At 44.7% G+C, this 15,417-nt stretch overlaps 1 protein-coding gene across 6 annotated transcripts in view; it reads left to right on the top strand.

Moving 5' to 3' along the window:
- Positions 1 to 15,417, top strand: part of AMBRA1 (autophagy and beclin 1 regulator 1) — a 130,786-nt gene that overhangs the window by 7,443 nt on the left and 107,926 nt on the right. For 4 of the 6 annotated variants that reach the window (XR_003990782.1, XR_003990783.1, XM_030481184.1 and 1 more), the window contains exons 2-7: positions 3,515 to 3,770; positions 4,025 to 4,083; positions 4,818 to 5,001; positions 5,639 to 5,811; positions 6,569 to 6,635; positions 7,212 to 8,671. Coding sequence is in view for 4 of the 6 variants with exons in the window: in XM_030481184.1 (XP_030337044.1) it covers positions 3,636 to 3,770; positions 4,025 to 4,083; positions 4,818 to 5,001; positions 5,639 to 5,811; positions 6,569 to 6,635; positions 7,212 to 8,671 (2,078 nt within the window). In the remaining 2 variants the exon portion in view is untranslated. Of the gene's footprint in view, positions 1 to 3,514; positions 3,771 to 4,024; positions 4,084 to 4,817; positions 5,002 to 5,638; positions 5,812 to 6,568; positions 6,636 to 7,211; positions 8,672 to 15,417 lie in introns of those variants that run through there. The other 2 variants (XM_030481187.1, XM_030481186.1) reach the window with 2 other exon arrangements.

Raw genomic sequence — 15,417 nt, forward strand, 5'->3', positions numbered from 1 at the left:
CTTGGGGTTGGACTGTGTAATGCTTTCCAACACTGTAAACAGCCCAGCATGCTGTCCTAAAATGCCCTGAAGGGAGAAAACTCAAGAAAGCTGCCAATTATAGAAAAATTTATGACTCTTCACTTTCAGAATTTCTCTGGTGCCCTGGACCACATCCAGGGCATCATCTAATAAGCTTCCAGTTGCTGGACTCCACTTTTGGTCATCCTGATTATAAAAATACCCTCCAACAAGAAGAAAACAGAAGAATACCAGTCCCAGAGACATTCCTTGTTTTGGTGGTCAGCTGTCTATCAGTTATGATAGCATGGGTATTTGTAACAGAAGCTGTTACTGAATCAGTCCACCACTTGCCTGGACAGGTTTGATCCAGTGAGCTGCAAGTTTTCTTTATGCTGAGGCTGGAAAAGTATTTTCAAACCCACTGTGTTTCATTTAAACTTTGTTAGTCAGATGGCTACTGAGTAGCTATAAATACGGTTGGTACTTCCATGGTTTGTCTGCTAAGATGCCAAACATGCTGTCATAGTTTGGCTTCTTATATTTGAGCAGAATGTTTGGAGTTGGTGGGTATCTCGACTAGATTAGAGAAGGAACTCGGTCCTTTAAAAAACAATAACAACAAAACCCCCAAAACTGAACATATGATCCAGTAATACAGTTAAAGGCTTCCTGCTGAAGTGAGTGAAGGTAATGCCTGTGTCTACACTATATCTGTTTCTCCATTTGACAGCTGTAATTTTCTTTGCCAGACTGAAGTGTTGCTGAATGTGTCACCAGGTGGTGGAGAGCAGTTAATGTGTTCAGGCTAATTCAGATAAAGGAGTAAACTCCCCCTTATGAAGCATGGGTAAAGCTTGGCTGCCAGAGGGATCTGGGGTAACGCTGGAGTGTCAGCCCCACTGGAGAAGGATACATTCAGTGTTTTCTGAAGAGATCCCAGCTTTTACGAATGTTGAGCCAGGTTAGCAGGGTCCTGTGTAGGCATCCGAGCCCTGAGTTTCTTTTGTTTTCTTTTCAAATGGGATAGAGAGGTGAGTCAGAATAAGCTGAAAAAGCCAGGGAAAGTTCCTGAGGGAAAACCATCAAGTTCAAACATGCTCAGAAGGCTCACATATGGAGTGTGTGCAATAGCCAAATGAGTACACATCTGCAAAGGTCTAGATAAGCTGTCTCAAGGTAGGTACTTGATTTTTTTTTTTTATTGTGAAGGGGACTTGGCCTTTCAATGAGGTGAATACAAGAGGTTCACTAACTGCAGTTGTAGGTGTTACCTGTTTCTTCATTTTGCAATATGTAAACGTGGCATAAAGATGTTTGTTAAACCTCTTGATTTCCTTGTTGCTGTTTTACTTCAGGGAACAGTCCTCCTGATAGGACTGAAACGTTGCTGAGTTTTCAGAGCTTGTTCTTTCTCATGAGTAACTGGGTTATCCTGCTTGTCAGTTATCAGGATCTCTTAAGTTTCTAACGTTCCTTGTCCTTTACAGCTATCGAAAGGCTATTCCAAAGCTAATGTTTGAAATCTCTTCAAACTTCCAGCTTATTCCAGCTGCAAGTCCGGTCTTCCATTTGCGTCCAGTTTATATCTGTATTCTTGGGTTGTTGTAGTTCTTACTACTTGAATGCACCCATATAGAATATTCACCTACTGTTTTCTTAATTTTACTCAATGAAATTAGACCTAAGGTTTCCTCCTGTAAAATAGGCTTTTTGTTGCCTGTCCTCTGAGCTGTCCTCCCCTCTGCACTGCTTACCATCTGAATCCAGTCATTGCTGAAAATGGGTGCCTGGAGCTGTTTGCAGAATCCTGATGAGGATTTATTAGCATTTAGTGAAAAAAGGGTTTTGGGTTAGTGATTCCTGTATTATACTGTGCTTTTGGCTGTATCTACTCCAGTTGTCCTTGGTTTGGCTTTTTTGGATCCGGGCTTTTTTAATCTGCACGGTCATGCTGCAAGTGGATTCTTAAAAGCAACATCTTTAGTTTTTGTGTTGCTTTCCAATAAGGCTTTTATTTTGTAGAATAATTCCTACCTAATGTTTGGCTGACTTTCATGGATTCATGAAAGAAGGCTTATTTTACACTGCAGAGTTCAGCTTCTCTAAAGTAGATGATCCCCATGCTGTTCACATTAAGCATCAGGGAATTTCCAGCTAGCTTGAATGTCTTTGTGGTGAATTTCTGTTCTAGGAAGATGGATGCCTTTACTTGTTCATCACTTCAGTACCCTTTATTGTACTTTTACAAATGAAAACTGGTCTGCTTTATTAGAACTCCTTTTCCTGGCTTATCTCTTCACACAGCTCCTCTCTGTAAGCAGCAGCTGCCTTAAATCATCTGCTCAGGAGGTTTTTTTAGGGCGAGTGGGAAGACAGAAGGATTTGCCAATGACCATTCTGAGTTCTGCCATTTAACAATTCAGCTCTTCTTAGGTACATGAAGCTTCTTCCCCCCGTATGTGTGGTTTTTGCTTTTCTAAGCTGCCACTTCCTTCTCTGTTGAATATTGATGGGTTTGTTCAGTGTAGCATGAACTGAGGAGGATTTATCTTTACATCTTTATGTTCTAAGGGGGTAACAGAGTGGTATGTGCACGTTGCTGGGACCAGAAGGTAATAGCATTGCGTCAGCATTTGGTTTATGTATTCTAAGAAACTCCTGTTTCTGGAGAGCTTTTGGTGGCAAACTCCAATGTATGAGACCATTCAAAAGTTGTACAACTTGGTTGCTGTTGTATTTAGTTCCTTCAGAGAATTAACTTTTTTCCCCCTGGAAAGCTGGCATTAATGCTTTCCTCAAAGTGTGCTAAAAGCACTAATCTGTGCCATTGTGCATTACTTGAGTGAACTGTTGTTCTAAGAGCAATCTAGATGGAAAGATAATGTGCAGACAGGCAAAATGAATCATCTTGATGGAGTTGGCCAAGATACCACTGCAGTGTAAGGTTTTGGTCTGATACAGGGTTGTTTTCGTACGTTGTAAGCTATTGTGATGGAATTGCGAGTAATTTGGGCTTGAGGTCTCTCAATTGTCTGACCTTTGCAATGATAATAATTACTATTACTGAAATCTGAATAATTCCCTGGAGACTCCTCTGTCATATTGTCAATTTTTTAACACTATGCCAATAACTGTCAGTCACCCTTCCTGAACAGGACCTAATTCTTCAAGGTGTAAAGACTGTCTATTCATAAACCTCTTTTTCCTTCTTATATATAGCAGGAGATGGAGGGAAGGGAAGGATTTTCAAGGCCAGTTTTTTATTCTCTTTAGTTGTGTACGCCAAGGGCATGTGAACAAAGAAAGGGGTGGAGGCTTTCAAAAGCCTTTCAAAGTAATCTTTGGCTGCAGAAATGCCAAAATTGGGCCTCATTAATGGAAGAAGGTAACAAAGGCTGCAGGAGAGAATAGATTTTTCTCTTAAATGTAGTCTTTTGGGATTTAAAGCTCTTACTTCATCTAGGTGATTGAGGTAAAAGCTGCCTGCTTTATCATTCTCTTCTCTTTCTAGGTTTCCATGAAGATAAACAATTGAAATGTGGATAGCCTATTTGTAGCTTGGTGGTGGTTGTCATCTGGAACCTGCTGGTGGCTCCTCCCAGTAGCTGGTGTCACGTTGGCTGCTAAAAGCCATGAAGGTTGTACCGGAGAAGAATGCTGTCCGCATCCTGTGGGGTAGGGAACGGGGCACCCAAGCCTTGGGTGCTCAGCGGCTCCTGCAGGAGTTGGTGGAGGATAAAACTCGATGGATGAAATGGGAGGGCAAGGTAAGGTTGTGGGATAGAGGTGCATAGCTTGACCTTGGAGTGGGGGAAGGGAGGCAGGGATTTGAAATAAATTGTCTTGTGATTGTACATTTGATGTGTTACACTTGATATGCTCTCTGGCTCTGTTCAGTTCCTGCAGCGATGTGATACTAGATACGTTCCTGCAGCGGGTTCCCCTTGTTGTCTGTGTGGCTTACAGTTAAAGTATGATCATATGACACTTGCAACACTTCCTGCTTTGTTGGCTTTTTCAGAAAGTTGAGTTACCAGACAGTCCACGCTCCACCTTCTTGCTGGCGTTTAGTCCAGACAGGTAATTAACTCCTAGTTCGTTCCCTGTTTCAGCAGTCTCCTTACACTTACAAAAGTGATGGAGGCATTTGCCCATTGAGTTGTCCAGTCCTGAATAGCTGAGTGAAACTTCTGGTTCCTGACGTGCATGGATGGAACGTGTGCACCTTCCTAATCTCACAGCTTCAAGCATAGTTGGTGTTTAATCTCTGAGGTACCCAAGCGATGCATAGTTCTAAGGAAAAAGGATCCGTGCGGCCACCGTGGGATTTCATAAGAAACTTGAGGGAGTAAAGGGTGTTTTAGCACAACATGCCAAGTGATGTGGCACACCCACTGGGATAGCTAGGACTAAAGAACAGAGCAGAATGATGAGTGTATTGGAAGCAGAAACGGAGGTGGGGTCTCTTAGTGTCACTTGATTTGACAGTGGTTGAGATGGTGTGGAGAATTGGGAATATTTATTTGCCCCGATCTGTTACTCAGGAGTTCCTTCTGAGCTGCATGTTCACTCTGACTTTCAAGGTCAAGTTTGTGCTTGCAGATTGGATGAGCTCATGTTTGCATGGACCCTGAAATCTGGCTACAGGAAACTTTGTGGCCATTGGTGAAACAGTAGCCTTGTACCCTTTGAGCTCTGTGTGGGAGAGCTGCTGGGTTAGGTGTGAACAGACCCTCTTGAGATGAAGCTAACCGTGGTCTGGTGTTGCTATATGCTTCTCATGCTAATGTTTATCCTACCTTCTGCATTCCCAGGACCCTAATGGCTTCCACACATGTGAACCACAACATCTACATCACAGAGGTGAAAACGGGCAAATGTGTTCATTCCTTGGTTGGACATCGCCGCACTCCCTGGTGTGTCACCTTCCATCCCACCATCCCGGGTCTCATTGCTTCAGGATGCCTAGATGGGGAGGTTAGAATTTGGGATTTACACGTAAGTCTTCCCTGAAACTTCTGTGCCTTTGGTATTTGGTGGGTGGTGGCTTTTTTGGCTGAGTTTGTTTCCCAAATATTGCCTGGTAAGAGCTGTTTGGAAGCTTTGCTGGGGTCTGTCTCTAAGACCACAGAAAAGATCATAGCCATCCTCTTCTCTCTAGAAAGGAGGTGACAGATTCAGTCCCACCAGGTAGGCTGTGCTCCTTAGCCATGCCTGTTTATTTGGTTAGTGATAATGCTGGAGAACTTTGTACAAGGTGCCTGTTTAGTTTATGTGAAAGACGTGCTGTTTTTGTTCCATTGACCATATCTGAACTTTTTGTTAGAGAAGCTGCTGCTCTGCCAGCTCTGGTGACTGGCAGAGAGACAAAACACATATATTTACCTGGTTGCTTTGAAATGCAGCTTTTTTACAGGCTGCTTGAGACACACTTACCTACAAAAATACATCTATGGTCATTGTTGGGAGTAGTGTTATGTTCTAGGCATGACTTATGACCTTGCATCAGAGCAGCTGTTGTTGTTGCCAAGAAAGCATGTCACTTCCATGCTCTAGGCAGAGTCTTGGAGAGATGGAAACCAAATGATCTTAAACTTTGTGAAAAATGGCTTGTGATTCTTGACTCCTCATTCAGGGTGGAAGTGAGAGCTGGTTCACAGATAGCAACAATGCCATCGCATCGCTTGCTTTTCATCCTACGGCTCAGCTCTTGCTGATTGCAACTGCCAACGAGATACATTTCTGGGACTGGAGTCGTCGGGAGCCCTTTGCAGTGGTGAAAACAGCTAGTGAAATGGAGCGGGTCAGGTGAGTTCCTGCTTCCAGGGGAAGAGAACATTTGTATGTGAAAAATGGTCAGATTTGGGGGATGTTGGGGGGATCCTCTGGGATGCTGCACTGAGGCAGTGGAGGGTATTGCTTGCAGCTCCTTGACTCAGCTGGTAGAAAGAGTGCTGTGGGCAGGAAGAAAAGGCAATTGGAAAGAATAGATCAGCTTGGTTGTTCATATTTGTGCCAAATAAACATCCAGAATCTACTTGATGTTCATTTGTCAGCTTAGTAATTAAACTTGTCAGCAATAAGGCTGAGAGAACCCAGAAGTTGTTGGAAGAGAGTGCTGAGCCATTACTTTGGTGCGGTTAAAGAGCAAACTGCATTGCTGGAAACTTGATGCCTTCTTTTGACCAATTTAAAATAAGACAATAATTCAAGACAAGTTAATTTCTCCTTTTGTACCAAATTCCAGTTTGTAATATATACCTACATACTCCTTAAAATTTCCTGGCTACTTCAATTGATACAGCAGTACTTGGTTCCAGCTTTTAACTTCTGTATAGTGTTGCTGTGGACTATAAAATTGCTGCAGTCTTCAGCTTGATAAGTGTGTTTCTTTCTTCTTAATGCATAAACTTTTTGGCATCCTTCAGAGGATGATGGTGGTAATACAGTAATGTTCTCACTGCAAATATTTCACATGGGATTTTCTTCCTTGCTCTGTCCAGCTTCCTGTGTTAATGTGGAATGTGACCTAATGATTAATACTCTGGCTCTGCTTTTGTTTTAGGCTGGTACGGTTTGATCCCTTGGGACACTACTTGCTCACAGCAATTGTTAACCCTTCTAACCAGCAGGTAAGGGGAATGTCTGTACCTGTGTTGATTGGCTAATTACAAGATGCTCTCCATGCATTAACCCTAATCTGTTCCTAAGCAGCCTTGTGCCTTTCTGAAAACCCGAAGTCCTAAGCCAAGACTGTCTTGCCTTAATTGGTCACATGAATATTCTTGTGGTATGTGCAGGGCTATTAAAGAGCTCTCCAAAGTGTGTTTGTTTTGCCCTCGCTGTCTCATCAATAGTAGGACAGATGTCCCAATGGCCCTGCTCTTTCAGTTCTGGTTTCACATTCTGCTGGATTTGAAGCTATGCAAGGTATTAACAATGCTCACTACAGCTGCTGACCCTCAGATGCTCATGCTTCTGTTCATATGAATAGTGTATTGTCAAAGCTTACTGGGCTGTAGAAGAGGTCATTTGGATCCATAGAATGAACTTTGAAATAGTCTCACCTCTGTTCATGCAAGTCAAGGCCTCTAGGAAGGGACTTACCACATGCTTTCATCTGGGATGGTAGCTGCCTCTCTGCTGTTTATTTGGAGGTGTAGGATTTTGCTGTGGGGTGACTGAACTCTGACTGCTTCCCTCTGCAGAGTGATGAGGAAGTGGAAATCTCCGTGGACAGCACAGAGCTGCCGCATTACCGCCAGCGCGCTATCCTTCCGTCTCAGCCCGTGAGGCGCACACCCCTCCTCCACAACTTCCTGCATATGTTGTCCTCCCGCTCCTCTGGCATACAGGTGGGAGAGCAAAACAGTGTTCAAGACTCTGCTACCCCATCCCCTCCACCGCCTCCACCACCACCACCTCCGCCTCCAGCCAGTGAGAACACAAGGGCATCTGTCTATAACAGGCTCCGAGAGCGTGTCAGCTATCCCACAGCAGAGTGCTGCCAGCACCTGGGGATGTTGTGCCTTTGCAGCCGATGCTCTAGTGCAAGACTTCCTTCTTCTCTCTTCCCACACCAGGAAAACGCACCCTCCACGTCTTCTGGGGCCACTGGCACTTCCTTCTCCTCTGTGCAGACAGAGCCTTATCAACCCCCAGAGCAGGCATCCGTAGCGCAGGAGGAGCAGGGGATACTTAACAGGCCCTCTGCTTTCAGCACAGTTCAGAGCAGCACTGCTGGCAACACCCTGCGCAACCTTAGCCTGGGCCCCACGCGGAGGTCCCTCAGCGGGCCCTTGGCAGGCCACCAGTCCCGGTACCAACAGTCTGCAAGAGAGATGGCTTCAGGCTTAGGTGGGTCTGACTGGTCCAGGACAGTGCTGAACATGAGCTCTCGGTCAGAGCTGGAAGCCATGCCTCCCCCTAGGACCAGTGCCTCCTCCGTGAGCTTGCTGTCAGTGCTGAGACAGCAGGAGGGAGGTTCCCAGGCATCAGTCTATACCTCTGCAACAGAAGGGAGGGGCTTTCTGGCCCCAGGGGCTGAGGTGGACAGTGGTAGTGGTGCTGGCCCGAGCAATCCGGCCAGCATCCGTAATGAGCTCCAGTGTGATTTGAGGCGATTCTTCCTGGAATATGACCGGCTTCAGGAGTTAGATCAGGGGATTGGTGGGGAGCCCAGCCAGTCGCAACAGGCTCAAGAAATGCTCAACAACAACATTGAGCCTGATCGGCCGGGTCCCTCCCATCAGCAGACTCCACACAGCAGTGAAAACAGTTCCAATTTGTCCCGGGGTCACCTGAACCGCTGTCGTGCTTGTCATAACCTGCTGACCTTTAACAATGACACGCTGCGCTGGGAGAGAAGCACGCCTAGCTACACAGCAGGGCAGGTCCAGAGCACGTTTGAGGGTGTACCTCCAAATACCAGCCAGGTGCAGCCTGCAGAGAGAACCGAGGGCAGAGCTCCTGCCTCTGGCAGGCTGCAGCTGGGCAGCTCTTCCACCCCGCAGGAGGAGAGGACCGTGGGAGTGGTCTTTAACCAGGAGACGGGGCACTGGGAAAGAGTTTACAGCCAGTCGGCTTCAAGCAGACCTGGGAATGTATCACAGGAGGCCTTAAACCAGGAAATGCCTGAGGAAAGCTCAGAGGAGGATTCACTCAGGAGGTAAGATATATGCTTGGCCTTCCTCCTCTGTTTTTGTTTTTCTTACACCTTTCCCATCTAGTCTGAGTTTTTTCAGTATTTTCAGAGTTCAAAACCTTTTCTCATGTGGTCATGTGCTATTTATGTAGATGAAAATAGAGACCTGGCATTGATGTCTCTTATAGCTGCCGTTGTCATGCTGCAGATAGGTTCTGAAGATTAAGGACAGAGACCAGACCTCTCAATGGGAAAGGAGGATGATAGTGCAGGAAGCAAAAGGATGGGCTCTGGCAGCAGATCTCCGAGATGAACTGTGCTCCTGGTGTTTGCCAGGTGCTGCAGAAGGGTGGGAACACAAGATGTGCTATGGTGTCCTTTGTGCCCCATACCACACATGTGCTGCACATGGAGAATCTGCCCAGGGTGTGCATGGAGAATTGGGCACGAGTAGTGAGAATTGCTTTCTTGAGTGCCCTGTCTTGTTGATGTGGTTATTGTTAAGTTAGAAGAGTTAACAATCATTTCCTTGGTGTTGCATATAGGGCAAAAAAGGTCAAAGCCTTTGGGCATATATCTTAGCTGCATGGGTCAAACCCATGCAGTTGGCTTGCCCTTGATAAAGAGGTAGGTTTTGAAAGTGGGCTCCCATTTACCCATATCTAGTGTGAGACAGTTGGGAGCATGCTGATCACTGCAAATTTTAGGCTCTGCTGTATTCTTCAAGAAAGTGATTCTCTTTTGGAAGGACTTTTTTTTATACATACTTCAGATGTGTTGCAAGAAACAATGAGCCAAATTGAACTTGCACCAGGAAGGATCTGTGCTTTGTGTGTAAGTGTCTCCACTGGCTTGTATGGATGATTCAGCTACATTGGTACTTTGGATAGGGTTTCCCTGCTGGGTCTCAGTTTGACATCCTCTCCATCAAGTGATGTGTTCTTGTCAGAGGAAAGGTCCAGTCTTGCTGTTTCTTGGAAATGGATGCTTTGTGCTGTAGGAAAGCAAAGTTTCCAGGTTGAATGCAGATGTAACTGACTGAGGACACTTTGTACCCAGGAGTGCCTGAGGAAAGGGAATTTCTTCCTCCTTCCTGCAGATAAGCTGATTATACTCAGGCTGAAACAGTGGCTGCCTTTCTTGTTCCTGTAGTTGCATAGCAAATCAGTGGTGGTGTTCATAAAATTATTCATCTGCTTCTAAATCCTTGTCCCAGTTTTTTTTAATAGCCTGCCACAGTGAGAGTCTGAAGCTGATTACATGGTAACTGTTTCTTTCTTGGGCCTGAACTTACCTGCCTTTGGTTTAAATCAGGTATCCTCTAGTCCCCTATTAAAGGGTAGAGAGGCGAGAAAGAGCTGACAAATTCATCTTTAAAATGGCACTTGAGTAAGTATTCATAGAATCATAGAATGGTTTGGGTTGGAAAGGACCTTAAGAGCATCTAGTTCCAACCCCCTGCCATGGGCAGGGACACCTCGCACTGGACCATGTCGCCCAAGGCTCTGTCCAGCCTGGCCTTGAACACTGCCAGGGATGGAGCATTCACCACTTCTCTGGGCAACCTGTTCCAGTGCCTCCCCACCCTCACAGTAAAGAACTTCTTCCTTATACCTAACCTGAACTTCCCCTGTTGCAGTTTGAAGCCATTACCCCTTGTCCTACCACTACAGTCCCTAATGAACAGTCCAAAACCATTACCTTTACCTTTCCATATTCCATTACCTTTCTTTTGAAATAGCTTTACCTGCTCATATAATGTCCACTGTGTGGCTTGTTCTCTGGGCTGAGTCACTGTAGTGTCAGAAATAACGGGGACAAGTAGCTTTTTTATTGATCAGGCAGTTGGCACATATATAAGCATGCAGGAACTGGATGGGATGCTGCCTAACAGCTGGAGTCCTGTGACTAAACCTCTGGGTCACTTTGCCTGTTGCCCGTGGTGGTTGCTGTTGCCTGTAGCATCTGTGAAGGGTTAGTTGCCTGCTGGGTCACCTGTGCAAATAGGTGCTTTTACTGAGACATTAATTTGGAGTGTGTAGTTTGATGTGTGAACTTAATTCCAGGGGAATTCCTATAAGATGAAACTTTTAGTGAAACCCTTTTTGGCAGAGATTGCTGGGAAGCTCTTAGAGACTGTTGTTTTCCTCATCTCCTTCTTCTGTTATCAGGCCTTTGTCAAGAACAGGCATGACAGGGGTTTTTGCTTCCCTCTAACTGGAGTTAACTGTAGAGTACTGAGGTAAGGAAGCTGGAAGCAGCAAACAGTCTGTATGAAATGCTCATAGCAATTTCCTTGAAGTAAAATTTAATTTCCTTTCCTGTTAAACACATTGGGTGGACTTGGGAGATGTATGAAACTTTTCCCCTTTAAAGGAACCCTGCATGTGGGATAGCCGTATCCTGCAGGTGTAATTTTCTGCCCTTCTCAAATTAGCTGTTCTGTTTTTCCTTATAGAGCAATAACAAGCCAACAAGCACACATTTACCTGATTTTTGCATAGAATGAACATCCTCGCACCAAATCTTCTTGTCTCCCAGACCTAGGGTGTGCTCCCACAATGGGAAGTGCTGGAAACACTCCTGCACAGCAAAGTCCAAAATGTCTATTAACCTTTGCAGGCACAGAAGCGTGCAAAGGGGGTGGGTAAGGGTCATGAGATGTAAGCTATGTAGTGCTGGAAGTGCGGGGGAAATAAAAGAGGGAGAGTAAGCCTTCAGGCCTGAGGGTACAAGTGATAATTGCATACACTTTCAATCAGTTTTGTGCCTATGGACCTCAGGTTAGTTCTTAGCATTGGACATCAGTGTATTTGCTTTGTAACCTGTCTTCTGTTCTTCTTTGTCTCTCCATTAGATGTCCTCATTGGGCAATTGAGCTCTATTCAAAGGCCATCTGAAAAACTTAAGATAAAAATTTCACCTGGGAACTGTGTGTATATTCTCATTCCCTGTCCATGGGCAGGATCCATTCCTTGACCTGTCTTGCCTGGCTGAGAAGTAGCTTGCTGGGAAGACATTGCCACAGAGGGTCAATTAAGTTAATAGGTAGTTTAATGAAGGCTGTTCTTTGACTTCTGTTGATGCAGCTACGTCAGCTGGGTAGGGAGAGAATTCTGCTCTTTCTGATGATGCTGGCCTGATTATCTTGGGCTAATCACGAAGGCATTAAGAAGCATGTAATGAAGCTATTCCTGACTAACAGCTCTGGCACCTCTATTAGGAGGAACATGTCACTGGGAGCCTTGGCAGTACAGCAGTGCTGTCACATTCAGCTTGGCCTGAAAGCAGCATGGGCGTTGAGCTGTGTGCTTCTTGAAGCTGTGTCGGTGAGGTATGAAATTAGGGAAGGTTTATGGTCTACCTTAAGCAGAAGTTAGTGAGATTGAGCTTCAGCTTTTCTGATGTTCTTCAGGCTGATGTCATTAATTCAAATGTAGGGTTTTTTTCTCTGGATCTATCTTTGCCTCAATTCTAACATCAAAGTGAAAAGAGCCTCAGAAATCCCTGGAGTTGCCATGTGAAATGTGCTGCCTAAAATTGGTGTTACAAGCTATTGGCAAGATCTGCATGAAAGAAAGAACTGAGCAACAGATGATAGCTAGTTTAATTTTTCTATAACTTTCTGTTAATTAAAAAATGGGTTGAGGACGCATGTGTTAATACTGTAATCTTAGTGAGAGAAAAGATCCTCTCGGTACTTTAAGCCATTTTTGCTCTATGGGCCAATTCAGGTTGATAATGAAAAGTTGAACAGGGAATGAAAGAGGATTCTTCGAGTCAGCTGCTTGTTTGAGAGGAGCTAGTGCCACCTTCTAAGAAAATGATACATGGAATCCTGGCAGTGGTCTCCACTGAAACACATTTCAGCTCATCAGTTAATGACAGGTACAGTGCAATGCTGACTAATAAAACTGATCCAGATCTTCAAATGCCACCTCTGTGGCTGTTTTGACACAAGTGATATATACAGAACTAGTGTGTTATTTCACAAAAAAGAAGATCCTCTGATTTTACATCTAGTGGTGTTTCTGAGTTCTGGCATGGCACCCCAGGCCACAGTCTTCCTAGAAGGGATGCAAGGAGCAAGTAGTGGCATGTGTGTCCCTGTTGACATATTTTAAACTTTATCCTGTGAAACAATCCCTAGAAAGGGGGAAAAGAAAAATACACAAAGGGAAACTTTGTCCTCTGCACGTTCAAGATTTAGCTGATTGTAATATAGTAAGGGGGCAATTCTGTTATTGTTTACCTGTCTATTTTGACTAGAGATTTGAATGAAGTACTGCAAATGAAAGATGAGTCCTGTCAGGCAGGTTTGCATGAAACCTGTGTTTCATGAGGAAATGCTTACTATCCTTATTCTTCCATTAAGAAGCTTTGTCTGGCAATTATGTTAAACCCCTTAACCACTCCATTACACTCATTCTAGAGGTCAAATTCTGTAGGCTGTAGTATGAGTAACTTCTGTGCCTGTGACTGAAGAATGCATAATGTTTTCACCTTGCCTCACCTATTTAGTTTGGCAGAGAAGATATGGACTATAAAAGTTACCTGAAAATCTGAGAAGTCTTTTGAACTGTCCTGCGTGATGGTTTTGCCATGCACGCAGGTAGGAAGGAGTGTATGTGAGGTGGGGGAGTTTGTATTGTCTGGGGACACTTGTATAAACTCCTTTATTTTGTTTGTGAGTGTATAAAAGTGCAAAGTCCACAATGCTGTGCAAATAATTGACCTGCTGAAGTTGCACAGCTTACTGAAGGCATCGCTTGTTGATGTGTTTCAGTCTGTTGGATGCACTGTGCACAAGTGACATGTGCAGACCCGCTTCCCTGGAACCATGTAACAGGGTCCAGGGTCAAGTTTCTGTCTTTCATTTTGTCAGCTCTTACCTGAGGACTGCGGTCCCTCCTGCCTGCATTCTTGCTACACGACATGAACCTAGTCTTTTATTCCTGAGCTAAGATTGCATTACACTCAGCCTGGATGAGAAATCTATAGGTAGGATTGTGAATGTGACCCAGGGGTCAGTGCTGTACACTGCAAGTCAGTTTGGCTGTGTTGTGTTGTCCTTAGAAGGGTTTAAATGCTCTACCTGTGGTTTCACCTGCTAGAGAATCTTTGTGCCCTGCTCTTGTAGAGGCCTGACGTAACACCAGGTAGGTGCAGCAGGGTGGAAGTGGTGGTGCAGTTCCCACCTGCCCGGGCATTACGGTGACCCCAGCTCATATCACATCTCACTTCAGTCTTGATGGCCTTTCTGGCAACATGTAGTTCTCCATAGTTACAGCAGGTATGAAAAGAAACGACCATTTTTTTTCCCCTTTGAATTTGTCAGAATTTATTTCCATACTGCTTTGCTGCCACAAGGGGGTAATGTTGATTCTTCTCCTTGCTTTCCCTGACTCCTTGTGGAACCTGAAAGTTTCAGAGTTCTTGTGTAAGGAAAACAAGGTAGCTTGAGGACCCCCTCAGTCCTAAATTACAGCTTATCCCCTTAGTTACCATACATTTGCAAGTTATTCAGTGTTTGGGGGAAAAGCATGAATGGGGATCCAGAGAGGAAATGGCTCTCATGCAGAATGCAGCCGAGGGAGGAGCTTTTGTAAGGGTTTGAAAGGGATAGATGTGGATTTGAGGTGAGCAGGTACTTTGTCTTTCTGATGTGCAAATACCCAGGAGCTAGATCTGTAAAAGACCTGCCATGTTTGCAGAATTCACCAACTTGGCAGAAATGGTCTGGGCTTCTTGCTCATTGCCTACTAAGCCTGGAGCAGACTTCCCTTTGCAGTCTGCCTTCTCAAAGGTTTTGTTTGCATTTAAATGGTTGCTCATCCATCCTCAGAAGACTTGCATAATATAGGGTGTATTTTCTGAGGATTGCTTGGCAGATGTTGACTGGAGTCTGGACAGTCACTTTTTCCACGGGACTGTGTTTATTTTCTTGTCCAAGTGTGCCTTGAGCTGTTACTTAAGTTTTTGGGCTTTTCCCAAAGAAGGCCATGAGTATGTTTGGGCAAATAGGCTTACTCATGGTCTCTTTGGCTCCACATCGTAGATATGATGTTTGCTTGTGATGGAACTGGGACCAGTCTGCGATTAAAGTAGATAGACAGGGTAAGAACACCCCCATTTCTGCCCAGTAGTGGTGAGTGCTGTATGTGAAATGGAGAGGAGTACAGTCACTTTTACAGCTTGTTCTTGAGTTCATGCTGGAGCCTGAGCTTCTGGGTTTTGATTTAAATGACCAGGCTGTTCAGGTCTCTGTATATATTAACTTCTGGTGGCCTTCTTGCTGTGCACTGCACTGAATGAGAAGGTGCATGTCATACATATCCTAGCCTTAAAAACAAAACAAGCAGAACATTTCCTTGCTCCCTGCCGTGGGTACAGAGTTGCCTACTAGGAGACAGCTCTGTAAGTGAAACCTACCATCTAAATAAGAGAGTAATGCTACTCCCTGTACTTTTTTCTGGGGGGGGGGGAGGAGGGAACTAAAGCAGAAGGGAATTGCCTTGCCTAAAGCTACAAGATGTGTCTTGTGATGGAAACAGAACACATACATAGTGTATTCCATCTTGGTTTGTTCCTTGTTTCACAAAACACATGCTGTTACTATTTTTTTCCTAATTGCTTACAGCAGTTGTGGCTTATTCAAGTATTTAATATCTATTGCGGCAGTGACGTGTCGAGTTCACTGGAAAAGAGGGAGTTAAGCAGGAGGAGGGCACATCTCTCAGCTGTGGAGAAAAGAATAATGGTGCTGGCTG

This window comes from Strigops habroptila, chromosome 4 (genome assembly GCF_004027225.2).
Source record: "Strigops habroptila isolate Jane chromosome 4, bStrHab1.2.pri, whole genome shotgun sequence".
Lineage (NCBI taxonomy): Eukaryota > Metazoa > Chordata > Aves > Psittaciformes > Psittacidae > Strigops > Strigops habroptila.